This window comes from Canis lupus, chromosome 10 (assembly GCF_011100685.1).
Source record: "Canis lupus familiaris isolate Mischka breed German Shepherd chromosome 10, alternate assembly UU_Cfam_GSD_1.0, whole genome shotgun sequence".
Lineage (NCBI taxonomy): Eukaryota > Metazoa > Chordata > Mammalia > Carnivora > Canidae > Canis > Canis lupus.
The window spans coordinates 42,244,779-42,266,139 of NC_049231.1; the positions used below are offsets into that span (position 1 = coordinate 42,244,779).

The window sequence follows — 21,361 nt, forward strand, 5'->3', positions numbered from 1 at the left end:
AGCGTCTGACTTGATTTGGGATCAGGTCTTGGTCTCAGGGTCATGGTACTGAGCTCTGTGGTGGCTCTACGTTCAGCAGGGAGTCTGCTTAAGACTCTTTCTCCCTCCACACACCACCGCCTCTCACATGTGCACATGCTTGCAAGCTCTCTCTCTCTCTCTCTCTCAATAAATAAAATCATCTATGTATATGGAAAGAAAAAAAAGAAATGCAACTCTCAGAACTTCCAACTGCTTTGTAAAATTCCAAAAGCTTACGTTCAAAATGGTGTCTCATCTGCTAGTAAATAAGTCAGGAAGTGTGTTAATAAATGCCAAAGAACAGAGGCTCCAGCTAGACCATTTCCCAATGCAGCACCAGCATCATGCACAGTGGCAGGAATGGAAGCTTGACAGGAAGGTGCCAACCATCATTCCATTCACAGAGGGCACTTCGGAAATAACTTGACTGCTGTATTTAAATTACAGTTAGGTTAGAAATTCTGCTCCTTCACTACTCTTTAAAATAATCTTAAAAATAATATTTAACTGGAAAGCATCCAAGATAGTGTCACTATAAGGCAACAGAACAGTCCATTATCATAGTATGTTACAAGTTTCCTTAGGCCATTCAACCAAGCAATGGGTCCTTTTTATTTTTTTTATAAAAAAGATTTTGTTCATTTATTCATGAGAGACAGAGAGAGAGAGAGAGAGAGAGAGAGAGGCAGAGACACAGGCAGAGGGAGAAGCAGGATCCCCGCAGAGACCCAGACACAGGACTTGATCCCAGGACCATGGGACCACAACCCGAGCAAAGGCAGACGCTCAACCACTGAGCTACCCAGGTGCCTGCAATGGGTCCCTTTTCATTATAAAGTCTCTAGTATTCTCTGTGGCAGAAAAATGAGAGCAGCCATCTCATAAAATGTCACATCTTCAAATATTTGTATAAAGTTCTATCAGTTGTCTCATAGTCCACAGGCAACAGTGTTTTCTAATTCGTACTAACAGTGCTCACTTCGGCAGTACATATAATTCGTACTAACAAATATGCATATTGGAGATGAGCATGTTTTTGGAGACCAAGAGTAGAACAGGACCATGGAGGAAATCTCTCTAGAATACTCAACTGTACATCTGAAATCAGTTCAGTCATTATCTCCCTAGATCAACCCCAGATTTGGGGAATATTATGGTCTGATTTAAAGATACCCAATTAAGGACGCCTGGGTGGCTCAGCTGGTTAAGTGTCCAACTATTCATTTTGGCTCAGGTCATGATCTCCGGGTCATGAGATCGAGCCCCTGCTTGAGATTCCTGCCCTCTCCCTCTGCCCAGCACCCTCTTCTCAAAAAAATAAAAAAATAAAATTTTTAAAACTATATCCCAGATCCCCATGGCTGCTAGCTAACTCTAGAATCTATGATAATGATGGTGGATGTTATTTATAATTAGGCAAGTTAGAAGCAACCATGAGAATGAAAAGTAAAATTTCAGATAAAAATAATTTAAAGTAAGATGGATTTGGTTCACTGCGGTCTATGGTTATCTTCAAGAAGTTAAATATGGACTTGTGCATGTATGTACATGCACAGGAACATATACACTTACTTTTGTGTGAGTTAATTTCTCCTCTTTCCCATCTAAAGCTACAGAGTAAATCCTCATGTGACCGTTTCAAGAACTATTTTTTGCTACTAAATTTTGCCAACAATCTGCTCAGCATTCTAGCAGATGTTTCTGTTTTCAAACCTCTGGGAACTTGGCTGGATCTGTTTTCTTTCCCCATGTTAAAAATAAAAGAAATGGCCCAAATGTGGCCTAATACCCCAGAGAAGTCTTTCCCCACCCCACACCCCCTCGATCTCCCTATCCATGTGACCTCCATGGGCCCTTCTCAAATCTTTACTTTTCCATTAGAGATGTTTCCAATTATGGTCCATTAAGTTGCCAAGGATGACATCACTCAGTTTTTTTGTTTTTTAAAGAAAATGCTACTGATTCCTAGTTACTTGGGGGACCATCTGCAACAATTTAAGCCAACTAGTCTGCTGGACCTTATGAACCCACAATGTCACAGGGGGGCAATTTGTTCAAGATCGATTCTACAAACAGAGTAATACTATTACATTGGGGGTTAGAGGGATGGAGGATCTTATTTTTTATATAATGATTTCTTTAAAACTATTTGTGACCCAACCATACCTCAGTGACATCCATAACTTTGATGGCCGCCAGCTGACCTGTTTTAACATGTCGACCCTGAAAAACAGAGAAAAGAAAGATAATTGGCATCACGTTTTTGCAGGATCATTAGAACACAATGGTTACAGTTTCAATAAATCATCTCTTTTGTACTTTTCCCCAAAAGTGATGATGAAATAGTCTCGTGCTCTCCAGCAGAATATGGGTTATAATATCAATGAACCACACTTAATAAACAAAACAAGTAGTAGAGACAGTAAGTTTTGATAAAGTATCAATTCCTTTCTTTCTTGGGTTCAATTTACATATCATTACCTCTCAACCTAAGCAACTTAAATAATATTTTCTTATATACATCCGGTTGGCCATGTTTTCTTTCTTAACATTCTGCATAAATAAAATGACGCATCGCAAAAAAAGCCCCTAGATATTTACTGTTAAAAACGAATAGCAGTCACTTTTCCCTGGTGTACTCCCAAGACCCATTACTTGATTTTATGAAAGTTATACCAAGGGTCTTATTTGAAGCTTTTCTACAGTCCCAAAGTGAGGTTGAGAATAATTACTCAAAATAAGGCAGTGCACAAAGAGATAGGGATGATGCAGAAGGAGAGAGTCTTCTTACAGCTACAGTATCATTCCTGACCTAGGACCTAAAAGTCATTATTTCTATCCCTGAGCATTTCAAACCAATATGAGGTCATTCTCTCACCCAGATGCACAGGACTAGATTTAATTCCTGTCAGCCCTGACCCTTCCATCTACTCTTTGCAGTGCCCTGATGGCCATTTCTCAGGCGAGTAACACAGAGCTACCCAGATCTCCTGAGCTTGATTTACTTCAGGACTTTGTGGACAATGGTTCTTCTTCAACAAATGTAAAACAGAAAGAATGTTCCTGTATCTCCTAAGAGCCTGCCTCTCTTGTGGTCTCATGATGAACAGTTATGAACTTTAGAACTTGAAACCTGAGGAAATCTCTCCAGTTAGTCTGGAAAGCTTATCTAGGAATTCAAGTTGCATCTAGGACAAAACACCATCATGAAAATGACACTGTATTACAAATACATCTCAACTGTATGTGGTCACAGTGGTATGGAGTCCTGCAATGGCCCAGCAGTTCATGAGCAGGAGTTACACAACTCTACAGGTAACCAGGACAAAATCCACAGGCCAAGAACCTTATCCCAACTCTCACCGACCTGCAGATGCCACCACCTCCCTCTAAACTGAACTACCTTCCTGGTCTTCAAAAGTGCCACCATAAAAAGGGGGGCACCATTCCCACAACACACATACACTTGCAGTTCAAGCAGTCGTAAGTTCTGCTTCTGAGGGGAGCAGGCTGGTCCCACATCGGTCCACAGCCCAAGGAACTGCCTCCTGCCCTGTCAGCTATTCCCCAGCTACCATTCCACAAGCATGCTTTTCTAGTGTGGCCAGCCTTGGCAGACATAAACTGTCCCCTCAACTGTGCCTTCAGTACTCCATCATCACATCTTCCCCAACATCCTCAGACAACCCTCCCGGACAGTCTGGCACTCCCTCCTGCATTCACGGCTGAGTAACCCACAATCCTGAAAGAAAATGCTGCCCTGCATACAGGTTACCATACAGCACACAAAATGATCTAAGAAGCCACTCGACATCTATAGAAACTCCATCTCAGAGATACACAGAGTGGAATACAATTGTGTGTCAGAAAGTAGTAATTTATGAATATTATATGGGCTCCCATACTTCTGATTCTATTGCCATTTTTTCCTACCTGTCTGTCCAAGATTCAGTATCTTTTGATAATGCCCATCCCTGAATTACTCATTTAAAATGTGCATAGGGACGCCTGGGTGGCTCAGCGGTTGAGCGTTTGCCTTAGCTCAGGGCATGATCCTGGGGTCCCAAGGAGTTCCGCATCGGGCTCCCTGCATGGAGCCTGCTTCTCCCTCTGCCTAGGTCTCTGCCTCTATGTAGCTCTCTGGAATAAATAAAATAAAATCTTTAAAAAATTTTTTAAAATCCCATGATTATGACTGGTTAACACAACCATGAAGCCAAACTGTGATTTCCTCAAATCCAAAAGCAAAGAGGAAAACTTCAGACAACAGTATTGAGTAATCTTATAGTACTTTCTATATAAGGAACACAAAGATCATCTATCTCCTGAGCACCCAGGCAGTCCTCAAAACTGGAAACACATACCTGGTTACTCTTCCTGTAGCGAGGTTATTTCCAAATTACTAAAGCAAATTTCTTGCTGACAGAACCAAATGATGAGAGAAAATGTCACAAGAAAATTGCCCCCAGATCTGCTCTTTTTAAGAAGTAAATAGCACTACCCTGGGAATGTGTTAGGTGATATGTGGGGGAGGGGAAGGTCTTCTGAGAATCTGATATGATAACATAAGATCTTTATAGATGAAGAAAATCCATGGGCCATGGAAAAAAACCACTCCAGAAGTTTATGTAATAATAGCAGTATTTCCCTCTATGCCTGAACTCAAGACCACAGACTATTCTCAAGATTTAGCAATTTGACAGCATAAAAGCTTAGAGCTGTGAATTCACTCAGTGTTTGCTTTCACAGAATGTGAGCTTCCCTTACTAGGGGATTAGAGAGAATCGGTACCTAACAACTAATCAATTATTTTTGTGTTAGAGGATGGACCACACAAAGGCATTAGTCTTCATTAATGTATATCAGGTATTCCAAAAATTACGTCCATTTTAAAGTTAAATTTAAATTAGGAAATTGTCTAAGAATTCTGTCCCTCTCCTTTCTAAGAAACAAGCCAACATACTGAAAGAAATGAAATTTGAGATCCTGGCAGTGTTTGGCTTTCATTTCTCTGACACCACTTCATTACTGTATTTCCTTGGGAAAGCTGCTTAACTTTCACAAGCTTCCTAGGATCACTGTAGGATCCCAATGCCCTTTTTAGAATAAGCAGGCCATAAATAAAGAACCTAAAGTATATAACGCCCTAGTCATCATATCTGGCATATAGTGGGCTCTAAGATGAGAGAGTCCTCCTCTCTCCACTCCCACCAGAGGTCCATGCTAATAACCCTTTCTCCTTAATTCACCTTGTAACTACCGTAACCCTAGTCTATTTAGGCCCATTTCTCACATTTTTTTTCTTTTTTTCTTTCTTTTTAAAGATTTTATTTATTTATTTATTCGTATCACACACACACACACACACACACACACACACACAGGCAGAGGCAGAGGCAGAGGCAGAGGCAGAGGGAGAAGCAGGCTCCATGCAGGGAGCCCAATGTGGGACCCGATCCCAGGACCCCAGGATCACGCCCTGAGCCAAAGGCAAATGCTCAACCACTGAGCCACCCAGGCATCCCCATTTCTCATATTTTCAAAAGGCATGGCCAATATGGGGAAAGGCATTGGGGTGCTAAAGTAATGTACTACCCTGATTTTTTTTACCCTGATTATTTTTTTTAAAAGAAACCAACAAACTAAGAGAAAACCTCTAAATTTGAAACAGAAATAATAATCTATCTACTCAGATGGGTCATCTTTGCAAAAAAGAACCAAAATGGTGAGCAAACAGCCCAAAGAAAAAAACTACAGCTGGGACTGAAATGTACCAAACATCCTTACACCTATAATTGCGCATGGAGGTCATATGAAGAGTTGTTTGAAAGGATAAAAATCTGTCTGTGATTTACTCAATTACTACCCCAGAGAGAATATATTAAAGGTTCCCCTCAGGGTTGGTTACAAACTTAAATCCACAAAAGCCAGGTGCCCCCACCCATCAGGAAGGCCTTACCCATGCCCCTTTGGCATCACTTTAGAAGTGTAACAAATGGCCTTCAGTAGTACTTGAAGAGAAAATACACATAATCGTAACCAACTGTATTGTGCTAGGGGTCAAAGATATAAGAAAAGACATTATTTCACTGAAGTCTGAGGCTACACATCTACTATATCATTCCACTCTGACCTTTATACCACCTCTTAAAGGCTGCTTCATGCAGTCTGCTCCCTGTGATGACCAATATGATCACCTTCCTTTATCTGAGACTGCATCCAGCATGCTGTGTCACTTAAATGCCTAGCCTGCACATGGAGAAGTTTGGAACTTAATAGGACCTTTCTTTCTATTGTATCATCCACTTTTAGAACACCTCAGTATATGACTTGGTCAGTATTAAATATACATACCTAACATCCATTATGAACCTGTTTCTCTTGGCCTATTGCCTGCATTTCTTGGACATGGTGTCCCATCCAGCATTATAAAATGCCAGAAGGAAGAGACTAAAGGCCCCTGGTTTTATTTATAAGGCACCAGGTGAACATTAATGCACTTAACAAGGCATCCAATGAGGAAAAGCCCCCCCAAATACTATTCACAGCTATTTTCTTAGTAGTGCCTGAAAAATCTTATAAAGGCCAGCAAAACAGGCCATTATCTTATTCTATAGATGAAGAACTCTAAAGTGAGTGTTATCTACCCATGGTACTATGGTAGTGGGATTCTCTTTCCATAATGATTACATAAAATGCAAGGGATTCACTCCTATCATATCTACCAGCTGGTCAAGTTCCTGCTATTGAGGGCCTTTTTGTTTTTAAAGAAACAGCTTAAATATTTCCCCCTCAGTGTCTTCAAAGGGTTACCATGATTTGAAATTAAAATTGTTACTGCAATAAATATTTCACACAAAGTCAAATTGGCTCACACTAGCCAGAATTGTCCCCTTTAGTAGAGCAACCTTTGTGGCATCTGATTCATTTTTGGTCTTTAAAGGGGGAAAAGGAATGTTTCTTTTTTTAAAAGAAAAACTCAAACTTTCTTGGCAGACGTTCAAGCTAAGGAAAATGCCCTAATTTCTAACTCACCTTCGTGTTTCTAACAGAATCAAAATTGCCACCTTGCATCTGCAAATATGCATTACATTTGTGATATATGTTCCAAGGGAAAAAAAAAAAAAAAACACAACACACATACACTTCATGGTTTTAAAATGCAGGGCATGGTGGCAGCCTGTCCTCTAATGAAGCCTGTCCTAACCCACAAAGAGAAGCTAAGTGGTAGAAAGAACAGCATTCTAGGGAAGCTTTTAAATCCCAAGAGGAAAAAGATGTAATATCACCAACTGACCAACTACTAGGAACTAACTCATGTTACCTAGACCTCAGGTAACTCCATTAGAATACAATCTGATGAACATGTATGCTCACTGAAAGGCAAAATCTGATGGTCTCATTTACAAGAAGAAACTCAAGGGGGTGAAAATGATTTGAAGAAATGAAAGACCAAGTCCTTAACTCAGGACTCATCTCCTTGGGGATGGTCATGCTGCTGTTCAACATCAATCATCCTTTGTCATTGTATGGCATCACCATCTCATATCTTAACAAGGGTATGCACTACAACTTAGCTCCATTTCTGCACACAGAACTTCCTACTTAATTCTGACCTTTCTTTACAGAATCCTAAAGGTTTTGCACTCACTCAGCCTTCGAGAGTAGATATATTATTGGAGAAGAAAATTCTATTAAATTTATGACACTCTTCAGGGTAAGTAAACACAATTCAGGAACAACAAATATTTTCTTCTCTCAACAACCCAGAGGGGTGCACACTTTTTAGCCTGAACTCCAGCAAGCATGACCCTTGTGACACCTGGGAAGCATGCCAGTACTAAAGACAGGACTGTAAGAACAGGATACAAGGCACCAGGATGTCCCCACTCTTGGAGCATGTAGTGAACAAAGCACTTTCTATGCACTTTCATTTACTCCTGATACAACCCAACATATGTACCAATGTCCTCATTTCACAGAGAAACTAAAGCTTTGAGAGGGTTAAGTGGTTAAGTTAATCAGCTCAAGATTCACACCCAGACTTGTTCCCTATACAAAGCTGTAAACTTTAGAATACAAATGATCACAATCATCTCATTAAACCAACTTACATAGAGGAGCTGCCAAGTATACCATTCTATAACATAGATATTTTAAGTGATTATAATCAAACATGGCAATATAGTAACCAATAATAAAAACCTACTCTGAATCCCTGGATTTTCCTCTCCTATGATAAATCAGAAAAGGTCAATGAAAGAACATCCCAAAGGAATTATTTAGGGAATCTGAAGGCATATGTGAATACATTCAGAGCCTCTATCCTTGGCTTTCTGCAACAGGTAACAGGCTTGTTTGTTCCTTCCTTTATCTCACCATAAATGTTCTTTCAATACATATTGGAGATCAGAATGCTTTTTCTTTTTGATGAGTTTAACCTGAAACAAAAACTCCAGAGATTGGGCAGCCTGGGTGGCTCAGTGGTTTAGCACCGGCTTTCGGCCCAGGGCATGGTCCTGGGGGCCTGGGATCAAGTCCCACACCGGGCTCCCTGCATGGAGTCTGCTTTTCCCTCTGCCTCTCTCTCTCTCTCTCTCTCTCTCTTTCTCTCTCGTGAATAAATAAAATCTTTAAAAAAAAAAAAAAAACCCAGAGATTAACTTTCTGATACTGGTTTTCTCTCTGCTTAAAAGAAAAACCTATCAATGCCAGAACTCTGTAAGCTGAAGGCTGACTATACTTAACCAGTGCCCAGGACATGCTCTGTGCTGCCAGAGGAGATAAAACACTGCATCTGCCATCAAGAAGTTTACAATTTAGAGGGGTAAAAAAAGTCCACAAGAAGGAGCACTAACATGGTGACAGAGAAACACTGTACACTCTGTAGCAGAAACACTTAGGAAACAGGACAGCGTGACACCAATTGCTTTGGCATGAAGTACAAAAGGTGTTGTTAAAGGGCCATCACTATGTGTCATAAAACTATATCAACTCTCTCCCAACTTGGAAGAAAAAAGGAGCTTTTCATACTCTGCACCAAACCAAGAAAAAGCCAATCTCTCCCCAAGTCAGAAGGCTTTCCAACATGGTGATGTGTGTGCCTGCCACAGAAGGGGCAACAACCAGCTGCCCCTCACTCCCATCCAACCTGGGAGTTGTTATTTGATCTTAATCATTTTTTAGCAGTGTTTTGCTGGTTTGCAGATGTAATATTTTAGATACAAGAGGTTTACCATGAGAGAGGGATGTCAAGTGTTTCTATTAAGCATGTCAGATTCAATTACAAAAATCACTCACTTTTATCCATGATGTATAGATTTCCAGGTGCCATCCCAGACCCACATATGAGAATTCCATAAGCAGGGTATAGGAACCCATGACTTTTTAAGACAGTCTCTAGTGATTTTTATGCATTCCGAAGTTTGGTAATCACTTTTCCAAGCTTGTATTAAAAAGCCCAAATTCAAGCTCTCCTATCCTTTTTGGACCATACAATATTTACTTACAGTAACATATGCACTCATTGTCTTAGCTGGGGTTTTTGATGTGTGAGGGTTAGATTCATAACACAACACATAAATTCCAAGAAATGTCAAATATGTTTATAATAAAAACAAAGAACTTACGTTCTGAAGTGTTCAGGAGCTGAAAGGGATAGGCAAGCCTAGTTGAACAAAACAGCTGATTTTACAGACAAGAAAATATACCCAGAGAGCAGGAAGGACACACACCAGTGAGGCTATGCCCTGATGTGTCTATTTTCTCCCCAGGATATCTTTTCACATCACACAGAGTTCAACTTAAAAATTCCAACAGAAGGAAGAAAAGTGAACAGCCTGAGCACAGAGGATTTTAGTGAAGTTAACCTACTCTCTACTACACCATACCGATGAATGCAGGTCATTATACACTTGTCCAAACCCACAGAATGTACACCATCAGAGCAATCCTAATGGAAACTATGGACTCTGAGTGATGATGATGAGCCAATGTAGGCTGATCAACTGTACAAAATGTGCCACTCTGGTGGAGGATGTCATAATGGAGGAGGTTATGCACATGTGAAAGCAAGAGGTATGTAGAAATCTCAGTACCTTTCTCTCAATTTTGCTATGAACCTAAAACTGCTCTAATAAATAAAGATTAAAACATTTTTTTAAATTCGAATCTGCTCCACCTTATATTTCCTTATTTTAAAGAACATAAATGAACCTAACCTACATGACCATGTGGTGAATGGTATGAGCTCAGCCATTGACCACTCTTTCTAAGGTTCCATATCCATCCACCACAAAGGCAAAGACAAGCTTCACCAGGTCTTCACTCTAAACTCAAAACCACAGTGTCCCCACTCCACAGTGCTCTTTTCTAGGAAGTGTCTGTGAAAATTCCAAAACTCAACCAAAGAAGAGAGGCATATTACCCAGACAGCACTCCATAGGCCATTTAAGATAAGGAACCATATAATTAACTTGAGAGAGACAGCTCAGAGTACTTCAGGAAACACTGCAGTCTTGTAGCATCTCCTTACAACAGAGCAGGAATAATGCATGGCCCCATCAACACCTGCTTTTTCCATCACACTCCTCCACAGCCCAACTAAATGTGAGGTAAGCAGATTCATATTTTTGCGCATTTCATCCTTGTAACTAGTATTTCTCTTTAGAGTCAACATCTTCCTCCCTTCTGTGATTAGGGCTGTGGATGAGCAGGCAGGCAGCGAAAGCACAGGAATATGTGTTATGAGATTAGCCCAGATTTGCAATTTAATAAGAAGACAGTGCTTCTATTCCCTCAAGAATTTAAAATTAAAGACCTCAATATAGAATTATGCCTTTCTTAGGTTGGAGCTATCTTATCTGGAACAACATTCCCTTTAAGGACAATTGTGCCTCAGTAGCAGAGAATGTACAGATTTAACTTCTACTAAGAGGCATAATCAAAATAAACAGCACGTAAAACTTTAGTCTCCACTCCCCAATTATTGAGTCGTTTTGATGCACACATCTTTTTTTTCTTTAAAAGCCCAATCTGGATGGAAATCTTTCCAAACCCTGATCTTGAGTATATTAAAGTTGCTTTTATTAATGGCCCAGGGAAATCTTTAACATCAATTACTATCCTGTCCTTGCAATTAAGTGACAGCCTCAGGGAACATTACATAAGGTGGTAATATTCTGACTCCTACAAAGAAAGGGCCTGGTCATCTGGGTTCTGCATGCTTCTTTTGTCATTTTCGGCTGTGTTCTAGAACAGATTGAGGGGTGGGGGGTTGCTGGCCAGACAGCAAGCAAGTTCCAGTTAGGTGAGCTAGCACTGTAGCAAAAAGTACCTTCATGTTGAGAAATGAAGATAATTTGGATGGACACATATACAAAAGGGACAAGAAAAGAAATACTGCCATGAGAGTTTATACGTAATTCCTTCAAAGACAGGGAGGGATTTGGCTAGGCAGCGGGTCAGGTGGGAAGAAAGGGCAGCTGATTTTTAAAGACACCTGGTAAAGCTGCATAAGAAAGGACAGTGCCCCTTTCAAAGGAGGCAGTAGCCCCCACATATGAGCCAATGGCTAGACTACAGTATCAAGTGTAAGGAGTCATGTTTTAAGAGGGAGAATTTTAAAAGCACCAAAAAATACAAAAACAAAAAAATCAGCCAATCTATTCTTACATCAATAGAAAATGAAAAAGCAAAGGCACTGGAAAGTCTTCAAATCAAAGTATAAATAAAAATAAAACAACGGAGATTTGGGATTCTGTAAACAAGCTATCACTAACATTTAATATACGTTTGCAACTGTCTTTTCCCATAATTATCTGAAAAACTTAATTGACTTCAGATTCAACAATTTTAGTTTAAAATAACAAAAGAATGTCTAATAGCATAACAAACTCCAGATCCTTAACTATAGGCAAACATATGTATAAAGTTATTAGCCACTATAAGATGGTATACTACATTCAACAACTTAAGTAGTCAATGTGGTAATGCTAGATCTGAAATTTATTTGCATGACTTTGTCAAGATACATTAAAATATTATATTCCTGGGGTGCCTGGGTGGCTCAGTCAGTTAAGCATCTGCCTTCTGCTCAGGTCATGATCCCAGGGTCCTGGGATGGAGTCCCAGGTCAGGCTCCTTGCTCAGCGGGGAGTCTGCTTCTCCCTTTCCCTGTCCCCACCCCGGCTTGTGCTCTTTCTCTCACTCTCATACATACATACATACATACATACATACATACATACATAAAATCGTAAATTAAAAAAAAAAAAAACTATACTCCTGAAGGTAACTGAACTCAGCACTGGACAAAGAAAACTGACCAATGGCGATACATCCACAACTCCTAAACACACATTCTCTACTTAAGTGCTCTCACAGCAAGAACTGCACATAACACATTATTTTCATATTTACTGACTGTCTCAAGCTATGAAAAATGGTGAGTTTACCTTTCTTTCTCTACTTTTCTATATTACTGATATTGTTATAAAAATTCTATTAATATTTCTAAGAAAAAAGGTAAGAAATTTTAAAAATCAGTTCCTTTTATTTCACATATAAGGCATTTAAATGCTGCAGAAGAATGGTACCGAAAACAGGCACTGAAGCTGGGAGCCCTAGATTGGAAGCCCAACACCACCACTTGGAGGGAGACCTCAGGCCATTACTTAACCTCTTCTGGACATCATTTTCTTCCTCTGTAAAATGGTGATAATCCCAGCCCTCCACATAGCACACACTGAGATAGCAGCCCTAGTCCCAGCAGACAGTCTTCTGATTGGGTGTGCTGGCAGTGCAGCAGCGGCATCAGCATCAGTAGAAAGAGACTAGCACAACGGCCACAGTATTGGAGAGATGAACTTCCAAAGCAGAGGGCAGGTCCTTTAAGGTCAAACCTTGCAAATTTCAAAACTACCATGGTCGTCCTAGAGGTTTCCCTCCAATGTGAGATTATCTTTGGGCAGAGGGAGAGATAAACCTAGTTATACAAATCTATCACAAAGTAATTAATGTCTATTCACTCAGATTTCAAACAAAATATACAACCAGAATTTTTCTCTTGAGGTCCCATATAAATTAACAGTACCTTTAACTACTATGAGACACTGAAATATATTCTTACTTAAAACCACATCATATACTACACTTCCTTTTCAAATTATCACAATATGAATGATTTCCATGTTTATCTTTAATATAATCCTCAATATGAACACTTCTTTCTTTGGCCTTCCCTTGGCATTATGTAAGGTGACCACAGGTCCCTAACCCAAAGCAGGGAATTCTGTCTTTATTTTTTTAAATATAGTTTTAACTTTTTAGTTTCTCAAATGAGGAGATAAGAAAGACACAGAGAAGGGAGCTACAGCCTTGTGACTGACCAGCGAGGAAGCCCAGTGTTACACCACAGCATAATAACCAAAAGGACCTAAACTACACCAACCACGGTAAAGCCAGAGCAGACACAGTGCTGGATGTGGCAGGAGCTCAAGAGTTCTAGGATTCCCGTGATTCCTGTAGGACTCTAGAAGACATCATACACAGAACAGTGAATTTTAATGAAAAGATTGTTAACTGCAATGCCTAACCATTTACCCACAACAAAAGATGAAACACAGAATTCTGTGGGTTCCCCTCCTTTTCCTCCAATCACTAACCCCCTACTCTACCAAGAAGCTTCCCTATGTTTCTCCCCATAACCCATAGGACACTCAACTTTCAGCATTTATCCATAGCACAATTTTAATATTGCAATATCATTTCACACATCATTAAAGTACTCAAACCGAACTCTTCCTGTTTGGTCTAGACAGAGAAAAAGGTTGAAAGTTTCAGATACAAATCAAAAGAAAGAGATTAGGAGCGCCTGCCTGGTTCAGTTGGTAAAACAGGAGGCTCTAAATCTTGGGGTCTTGAGTTCAAGCCCCAAGTTGGGTGCAGAGATTACTTTAAAAAAAGATTAAACGGGCAAGAAATTAAACGCCACAAGGGATTTGGATTCCATTCTGGGCTCCTGATCCACCCATGGTCCCTTCATACTTATCACCAACCCAACCTTCAATTAAGGTTTTCAAATTATTCCTTACCTTTTCTCAGCACTTCAAGACGCTGACACTAAGAGTGCCCTTGAACTAAGACATATTCACAGTATTTATATGAAGCTCCCCTCTAAGCAGCTTTGTGTCTCCCTGAACGATTTCTAAATACAAATATAACCTAGTTTCTGAACCTTAAACTACTTCTGCTTCTGTGTCCTCAGCACTGATACAGTATAAAGGGCATATTCTTCCCTCCAAGATGGTCTCTGATAAACTTGTTCTCCTTCTGGTTTTCAAAGTCTGTATCTAACTCTTAATATGCTTGTGCTGAAAATTCATAAGCATATTAGTGATTTTCATTCATTCCTCATAATTCCCCTATTCTTCCTTTTAAAAAAAAAAAGAGGTAAGTGAAAATCCACCCTAGGATTTTTCCCTTTGAGGTCTATTTGATAGTGTCTTAGTACAAATGATGCATTCACACCAACAACTCAAGTTTTCAAAGTCAAAAGTCAAGTCAAGTCATGAAATGCAAACTCATACCATGTTAATCTAAAATTTAACTTGATCAAAATGAATAAAGATCATTGATAGCTTAAAAGATATTTCCATAGAAAATAGGAAGAACTCTTTACCTTAGCATTTGAAAAAGAAAATCCTCTCCTCAAAGCATCTTTTCTTAAAAATCATGATCTTTGTACAAACCGTATTATAAAAACAGATGTTTTCCTGTTATATAACCACTTCTTTTTGAGTTGTGCACACCTTATAGCTTTCTCAGAATACAAATCACAATCAAAGACTTTGTGAACAAGTAAATAAAATAACAGAACAGTTTAAAAACTTTAGTAGGGCTTACATAAACCAAGTGGACAAAGGCAGTGTTCTGACCACCTTCCCTGACCACACTGTAAGATAAGGCCATGCAATGATCCCAGTACATAACTCAATGAAAAGGCAATGTGAAATTGTGTTGAAATTAATGCTTCCCTTTCTTTTTCTGTCTCTTCCTTTCTTCCTACCAACAAATAACTCTCCTCTCCCACCCCACAAAAGAAAGGATGATAAATAAGCACACACTGTGTATTTATTCTTTCAACAAGTATTTTCAATAATACATATGTTTTGTGCCTAGCACATTAAAAAGTTTACAAATATTTTAATATAAACCACAAGAAGTCCTTGCAACAACCTTACGAAGAAAACCATCACTATTTTAACAGAAAGGAAGTAGAGGTCCATGAGATTCGAAAACTAGATCATACAGCTAGAAAGAGGGTAAAATGGCTTTAAAGCTTTAGGTACCTGAATCAGTGATTTGGATCAGCATATTTCCTCACAGGCCATAGCAATTTAAAGCTAAAGGTCTGCATTCCAGAACCTGCTCCATTTCAATAACTGACAACAGTCGGCAGCAGAACTCAGCAAGTGAAATGTGGTTAAGAAACATCTGTGGTCAGTCAGGGTCCACTGGCATGTGCCTCCAGACAAGTTTATTTGCTCCCCTGCCTGGCCCCGCAGGCAGAGAGAAGCTTCCAGGAGGCTGTTTTATGAAAGCCTTCTCCTCTCAACTCTTCTTAATCCTTTTCAGTCAACCCCTTACTCAGCTTACTCAGTCCACAGCCTCAGGTGTTGTCGCAACCACAGCACCTTGAGAAACCTGACAGTTGCCAAGCGACCACCCTAAAGTTCTGCTGCTACCCCCACAAGACACCTCCGAGCCAGTGCCTACCCTCCAGAATTCTAAGAATATTACTAGGGTCTACAAAAAGCCTGGGACTACCACTACCAGTACAAAACAGCAGGATTCAGAAAAATGATACAAAGGAGAAAGCTAACACAGTGCGCTGGCCAAACAAATCCGGGACAAGTGAACGTGTGCACTCACAAATCTACGTAATTGCCTAATAACTCCGTCCTTCAACACACTTCACTTGAGATGGCAGGAGAAATGCCCAGCACCACTCTTTCCTCCCAGTGGTTCAGTCCTTCCCTCTCAACAAGTCCTCAGAAAACAAAGTCTCACAGACTCTAAGTAAGCAATGGATGTGCTGCTCCAGGGAAGTCATTCTCTTCAACCTACAGGCACAGGTATCCAAAATTACCCTACAGAACTGTAGTTAGAACACTAAATTGAAACTCTTCAAGCCACAAATACACCAAAATTTGCTTTCCCAAGAGAAACCCAAGATACCAGAAGTAAAAATTCTGATCATCTAAGTCAACTGCTCACTCTGCCACTAGACAGATTTATGACCTTGAATGAGCCACTTAACTTCTCAGAAGTGTGGTCATCTCACTATAAAATGTTCGTGGCTCTGAGGTCCACACTCCAGGGATACAAGAGTGAACAAAGCAGATAGTCTGTGTTCTTTGTTCTAAGAGGGGACACAAGCAATAAACAAGTGAATACTTTTGCTGCTGTTGTGAATATGTTCTGATGCAAAACAAAAATAAAAAAAAAAAAAGCTGCAGGGAAAACCTAGCAGAGGGAAGAGGGGAGGGAGTGCTGGGGTGGGGGCGGTTGCTATTTTATACTGGTGGTCAGGGAGGCAGGCCTCTCTGATACCCTGTCATTTAGGCAGAGAGCCGAAGAAGGTGATGAATGGCTTGTCTTGCAGGACTTTCTGAGCCAGAATTAATCTACACAGAAAAATTCACAGGCGCCACAGGGTGTGCCACAAGAGTCCTACTGCCTTAGTCAGGACATCATCCTCTGCCATGTTGTAGGTAACATGGGGACTCTATTCAAGCTCCAGTAACGGCAATGTGTTCCACTCCTTCCTGTCACCAGCAGACCCAGTACCCCAAGATCTCTTGTGAAAACAGGCAGTGCCCGGCATACATCTAGAGCAAAACCCATTCTGTGAGCAAGCTAAGCTATTCTCAACAGGGGACTACTTCCTCCTGCAAAGCTCAGGCTTGGGTTAGAGACAGGGCTGCGAGAGGCTCTGGACCCAAAAAGGCTGTAAGATTTCTCCATTTTTCGAGTGACTGGACAGCTTCTTTTCAGCAAAACCCATCCTGAAGGTTGTGTATGAGGCCTCTGTTGGCAGAGCTTGGTTATCACTTTCTAACCTATAACTGAAAGCAAAGACTCCCTTCTTACTATAAGGACAATACACAGAGGAAGAGGGGGAAAAAAAAATCAACATGACACATTTCTATTTAAAAATAAATCCCAGTGCACATCACTGCATATTAACATTTGGTATGAGACGACTTGGGCTGAGGTCACAAAGTTGATTGCTGAATAATAACAAAAGCCTATTACCAGAGCCATATTCATAGCTTCAGTGTGTTCTTGTTGCAGTTGTACTTCTACCATTTCACAATATCTTGGCATCTTATAAAGGCAATTCTTTTGAGTTCTAAGATCTGAAACTACTCTCTAGATGCAAATATACACTGCAAAGTTCTCCCTGGTAATTCACTGGCTAAACTGGACATTACATTTCTTATAGTGCCACTGGTGGTGATGTAGGGTGCTTTTTTTTTGTTTGTTTTAAGATTTGTTCATGAGAGACGCAGAGAGAGAGGCAGAGACTTAGGCAGAGGGAGAAGCAAGCTCCCCACAGGGAGCCAGATGCGGAACTCAATCCTGGATCCTGGGATCACACCCTGAGCAAAAGGCAGATACTCAACCGCTGAGCCATCCAGGCGTCCCAGTATAGGGTGCTTTTTGTCCATTTTTCAAAATTGAAAATTCAAAAAATGAAGAGGTTGCACATTTCTAAAACCTAGATTTTTAAGTTTTACATTTCTCTTAAAAAATATAAAGGTGGGTCCCTAGACCATGGAAACAAGGTGTAGAGCTGAACTGAACAGAGGCTGCCCCAGGGGGCCAGCAGGAGCTCTCCAAGAATCCCCACAGCCCTCACTCCTCAGAATACTCACATATGTACATACTGGCATGGGCCAAGTGTCCTTAATCAGAGACTACAGCAGTGGTTCTTCAATCCTAGCTGACAAGAAGTCACCATTTTTGTTGTTGCTGGGTGTTTTTGTTTTGTTTGTAATTATACATCTTAGGCCTCACCCAGATCAAAATCCCTAGGATCGAGGCCTGAGCATCTATATCTTGTAATCTCTAAATAATTCAGAAAAACTGCAAATATGGTCCCATGAGGAATAATGTCAGAAAGACTCCAGCATGTACCAATAAAGCTCACATTCTCAGTAAAAAATTTTAAAAAACCCCAAACACCATCACCCTGGATCCCATGTTGTAACAAGTAAGCATCATGCATGGTTATCTCTTGGGCATGTAAAACAAACAGGTGCAGCCCCAACAGCATGGGAGAAGCCCAAACAACATACTCCATCAAAAACACCAACTAGCAGATGACCAAACAAGTGCCCTCCCCTCCTTTCCCCCTTCACTGGAGTGACCATATTAATTTAATCAGCTAAACAGGAGACTGGAGAATGAACAAGGCACTAGTCATAAGTACTAGGACAGCAAGTATAAACCAGAACTGCCCTGGGCAGATAGAGGTATGATCACCCTCCCTTCACCACACCATGGTTCAAGAACTTTTATTTTAAAGGAACAAAACATGCATCCCCATCCCCCACCCCATCCCCCCAAAAAACCCGATACCAACAAAAACAACAAACATCCAGGTGGTGATTCTCTATTAGATTCTAAGTTAGAGGCAGAAAAAGTAACACCCCTAGGGGGATCCCTGGATGGCTCAGTGGTTCAGCGCCTGCCTTTGGCCCAGGGCGCGATCCTGGAGTCCCGGGTTCGAGTTCAGCATCAGGCTCCCTGCATGGAGCCTGCTTCTCCCTCTGCCTGTGTCTCTGCCTCTCTCTATGTCTATCATAAATAAATAAATCTTTTTTTTTTTAAAGTAACACCCCTCCACACAGTGCGTGTACATAGCAGGCCCTCAAAAAATGGTTTTTCAATGAATAATCAGGAGGCCAATGAAGACTAAGTTGTGAGTGGTAGATGGCAAAATGAATCTTATTTGATGATTTGTAAACACAACCTTTAAGCAATCTCAAAGAAAAGGTATAGCCTTCAGATCTCTCAGGTGATCTTTCCCCAGGAGCTTCCTGGCAAGTCTACCACAGCAGTCCCTACACTTCCACAGACTAGACAGGAATCAATGTGGTGAGATACAAATTCTTCACAGGAAACATAATCAAAAGGAGGAGGCCAAATAGCACCCAACAGCTGACTTCTGAGGTGCAAACTCTTCCCTGCCTGCCTCTGGGGTAGACAGAGTTCTCCCCTTTCCAGGGCTAGGTACCCCTTGTTTTTCCTTATGGATAGAGGCCGTTGCCCTCAGGACCTCCCCCCCGCCCCCCAGTGGCCCTGGAAAGCTGCTCAACAATAGGCAGGAAGCCTGAAGGGTTAAGGCTGACAGGGAAGTCCTGAAATACAAAACCCGCGCGCGAATGCCTTACACCATCATCATCCAGACCTTTTTAAGAAAGAAGAACTCCAGTTCATTAGAAGTGTGATAAAATGTGAAAAATGAGACCTAGAATGGACACACACAATCACAGACTCCTAGGGAGAGGCATCCAGCCTACCTGAGAGCACACGCCAGGCTTCCTGGGAAGAACTGGGGGCTGCCCATACTCTGCCATCCCCGGGCCCCCCAAGTCCCTTTCTGGCTCCTACCAAAGAGCCCTGCCTAGGAAGAACGCAAGTCTCTTGGGCACCAAGGCATTCCTCCCAAATCTGAGCTGAAAGGAATATCACCAAGGGAGCTTCCAGGGGCAAGGGAACTGTTCTGTTTTCTGACTGTGGTTAAATCTATACATGTGTTAAAGTTCAAAGACTTATACACCAAAAGAAAACAATGTCATAAAGTAAATTTATGACAAGTTTTAAAATAAAATTTAAATACTGAAGGGAAGCAGTAATGATTCAAAACCCAGGACTCCTCTGGGACCTTCAATCTCTTTTCCTGTTTGTGCAGTGAGGGGCCCCTTGAACAGACATATCCGCTTAGGGATTTTGCTTTGTTGGCACTATTTTACCTCCCTCCCTGCTCCGAGTCTTTACTTTTCCTATTCTTACAACATTGTCATGCAACAAAGTCACAATTCAGCTCTCTAGTTAGGAAGGTATCAGGGAAAATATCAAAGCCAAGAGTGGTATAATTCTTACCCCAGGTGCTATGTCAGGAAGAAAGCTCTGGCCCACCAAGGGCCCAGCAGGGAACAAAGCAGCATGGGAAAGGAGATCACCAATTAATTCCACAGCATTTACAAGGCACTATCCTACACCAATGTGAAGGTGTACACACTTTCTGAAAACCTAATGCAAAGAAAATGAACCTGGCCAACCCAGATAAAAGCAAAGCAGAGTAATTAAATAAAGCAGAGAGCAACATTTCCAACTTCAGGAGCCCAGTCCCCTCGTTGACACCTATGCCTCAGAGTGAAACCAAGGACAAATGTAGGGATATGTGTGGAAAGCCCAGCACAGTGCCCAAGGCGTGCTAAAAAAAAAAAAAGCATTAAACAGCATAATTGCACAAGCAATTCATCACAGTTTATGAAACTGACGAAACTCTCTGCATCATAAATGCCAGGTAGGACTTCATTCACTAAGTTGTGTTTTATGCACTACTTTTTCCCATGTAGCACTGAAAGTGAAGCATGCTATTATTCCAGACTAGGGCGATAACTAAGAAAATTCAGTAGCAGCCTTCCCTTCTCATCCTTTCTTGGATGGAAACACACAAAAATTTCATCTGGCTCTTTGGAAAGGGAGTCACAACAGCCCACAATTTAAAAGGAACAAAATTCGTTAACATACAAATATTTCTAGAGCTGTGTTCTCAATCAGTAGATGTGTTCCTAAAGCTGGTATTTAGATCAAAGAGGTTTTTGAAAGTCACTACAGTTCATCAAGTTTGAAGAAATTTTATTGGGTGTCCTTTTTCATGCATGTCAACTACAACTTCCAATACAGGATTTGTTTAAAATGAAAGACAGCGAACTGTAAGCCCTAGGGAGACAATTTGCCCTTTCAGGGCGTAAGAAACAAAGACTTTGTTTCTGAATGATCTGCAGGTGGTTGAGATGCTGAGTCTAAATCTGTGGGCCTCTTCCCCAGTCCTCTCCATCAGGGAGGGGGTTCAATTCAGTAGAGGCCAAAGGCTACAATTTTATTTGGGCAATACTCTTTCAACACACTTAGCCAACAGAATTTTGAACCCTAGCAGAGCAATCACGTGGCAGAGGAACAGCAGGTCTTGCCTGATGCCTGGCTTCTGCTATGCTAAGAGAGACTTGAGAGGCCCAAAAAGAAGCCCTGCTGATCCACT

At 40.9% G+C, this 21,361-nt stretch overlaps 1 protein-coding gene across 50 annotated transcripts in view; it reads right to left on the reverse strand.

Annotated features, from left to right (window-relative positions):
- MAP4K4 (mitogen-activated protein kinase kinase kinase kinase 4) overlaps positions 1-21,361 on the reverse strand; it is a 191,307-nt gene that overhangs the window by 104,265 nt on the left and 65,681 nt on the right. For all 50 annotated transcript variants that reach the window (XM_038550932.1, XM_038550934.1, XM_038550967.1 and 47 more), the window contains exon 3: positions 2,188-2,244. In XM_038550932.1, the coding sequence (XP_038406860.1) occupies positions 2,188-2,244 (57 nt within the window). The remainder of the gene's footprint in view (positions 1-2,187; positions 2,245-21,361) is intronic.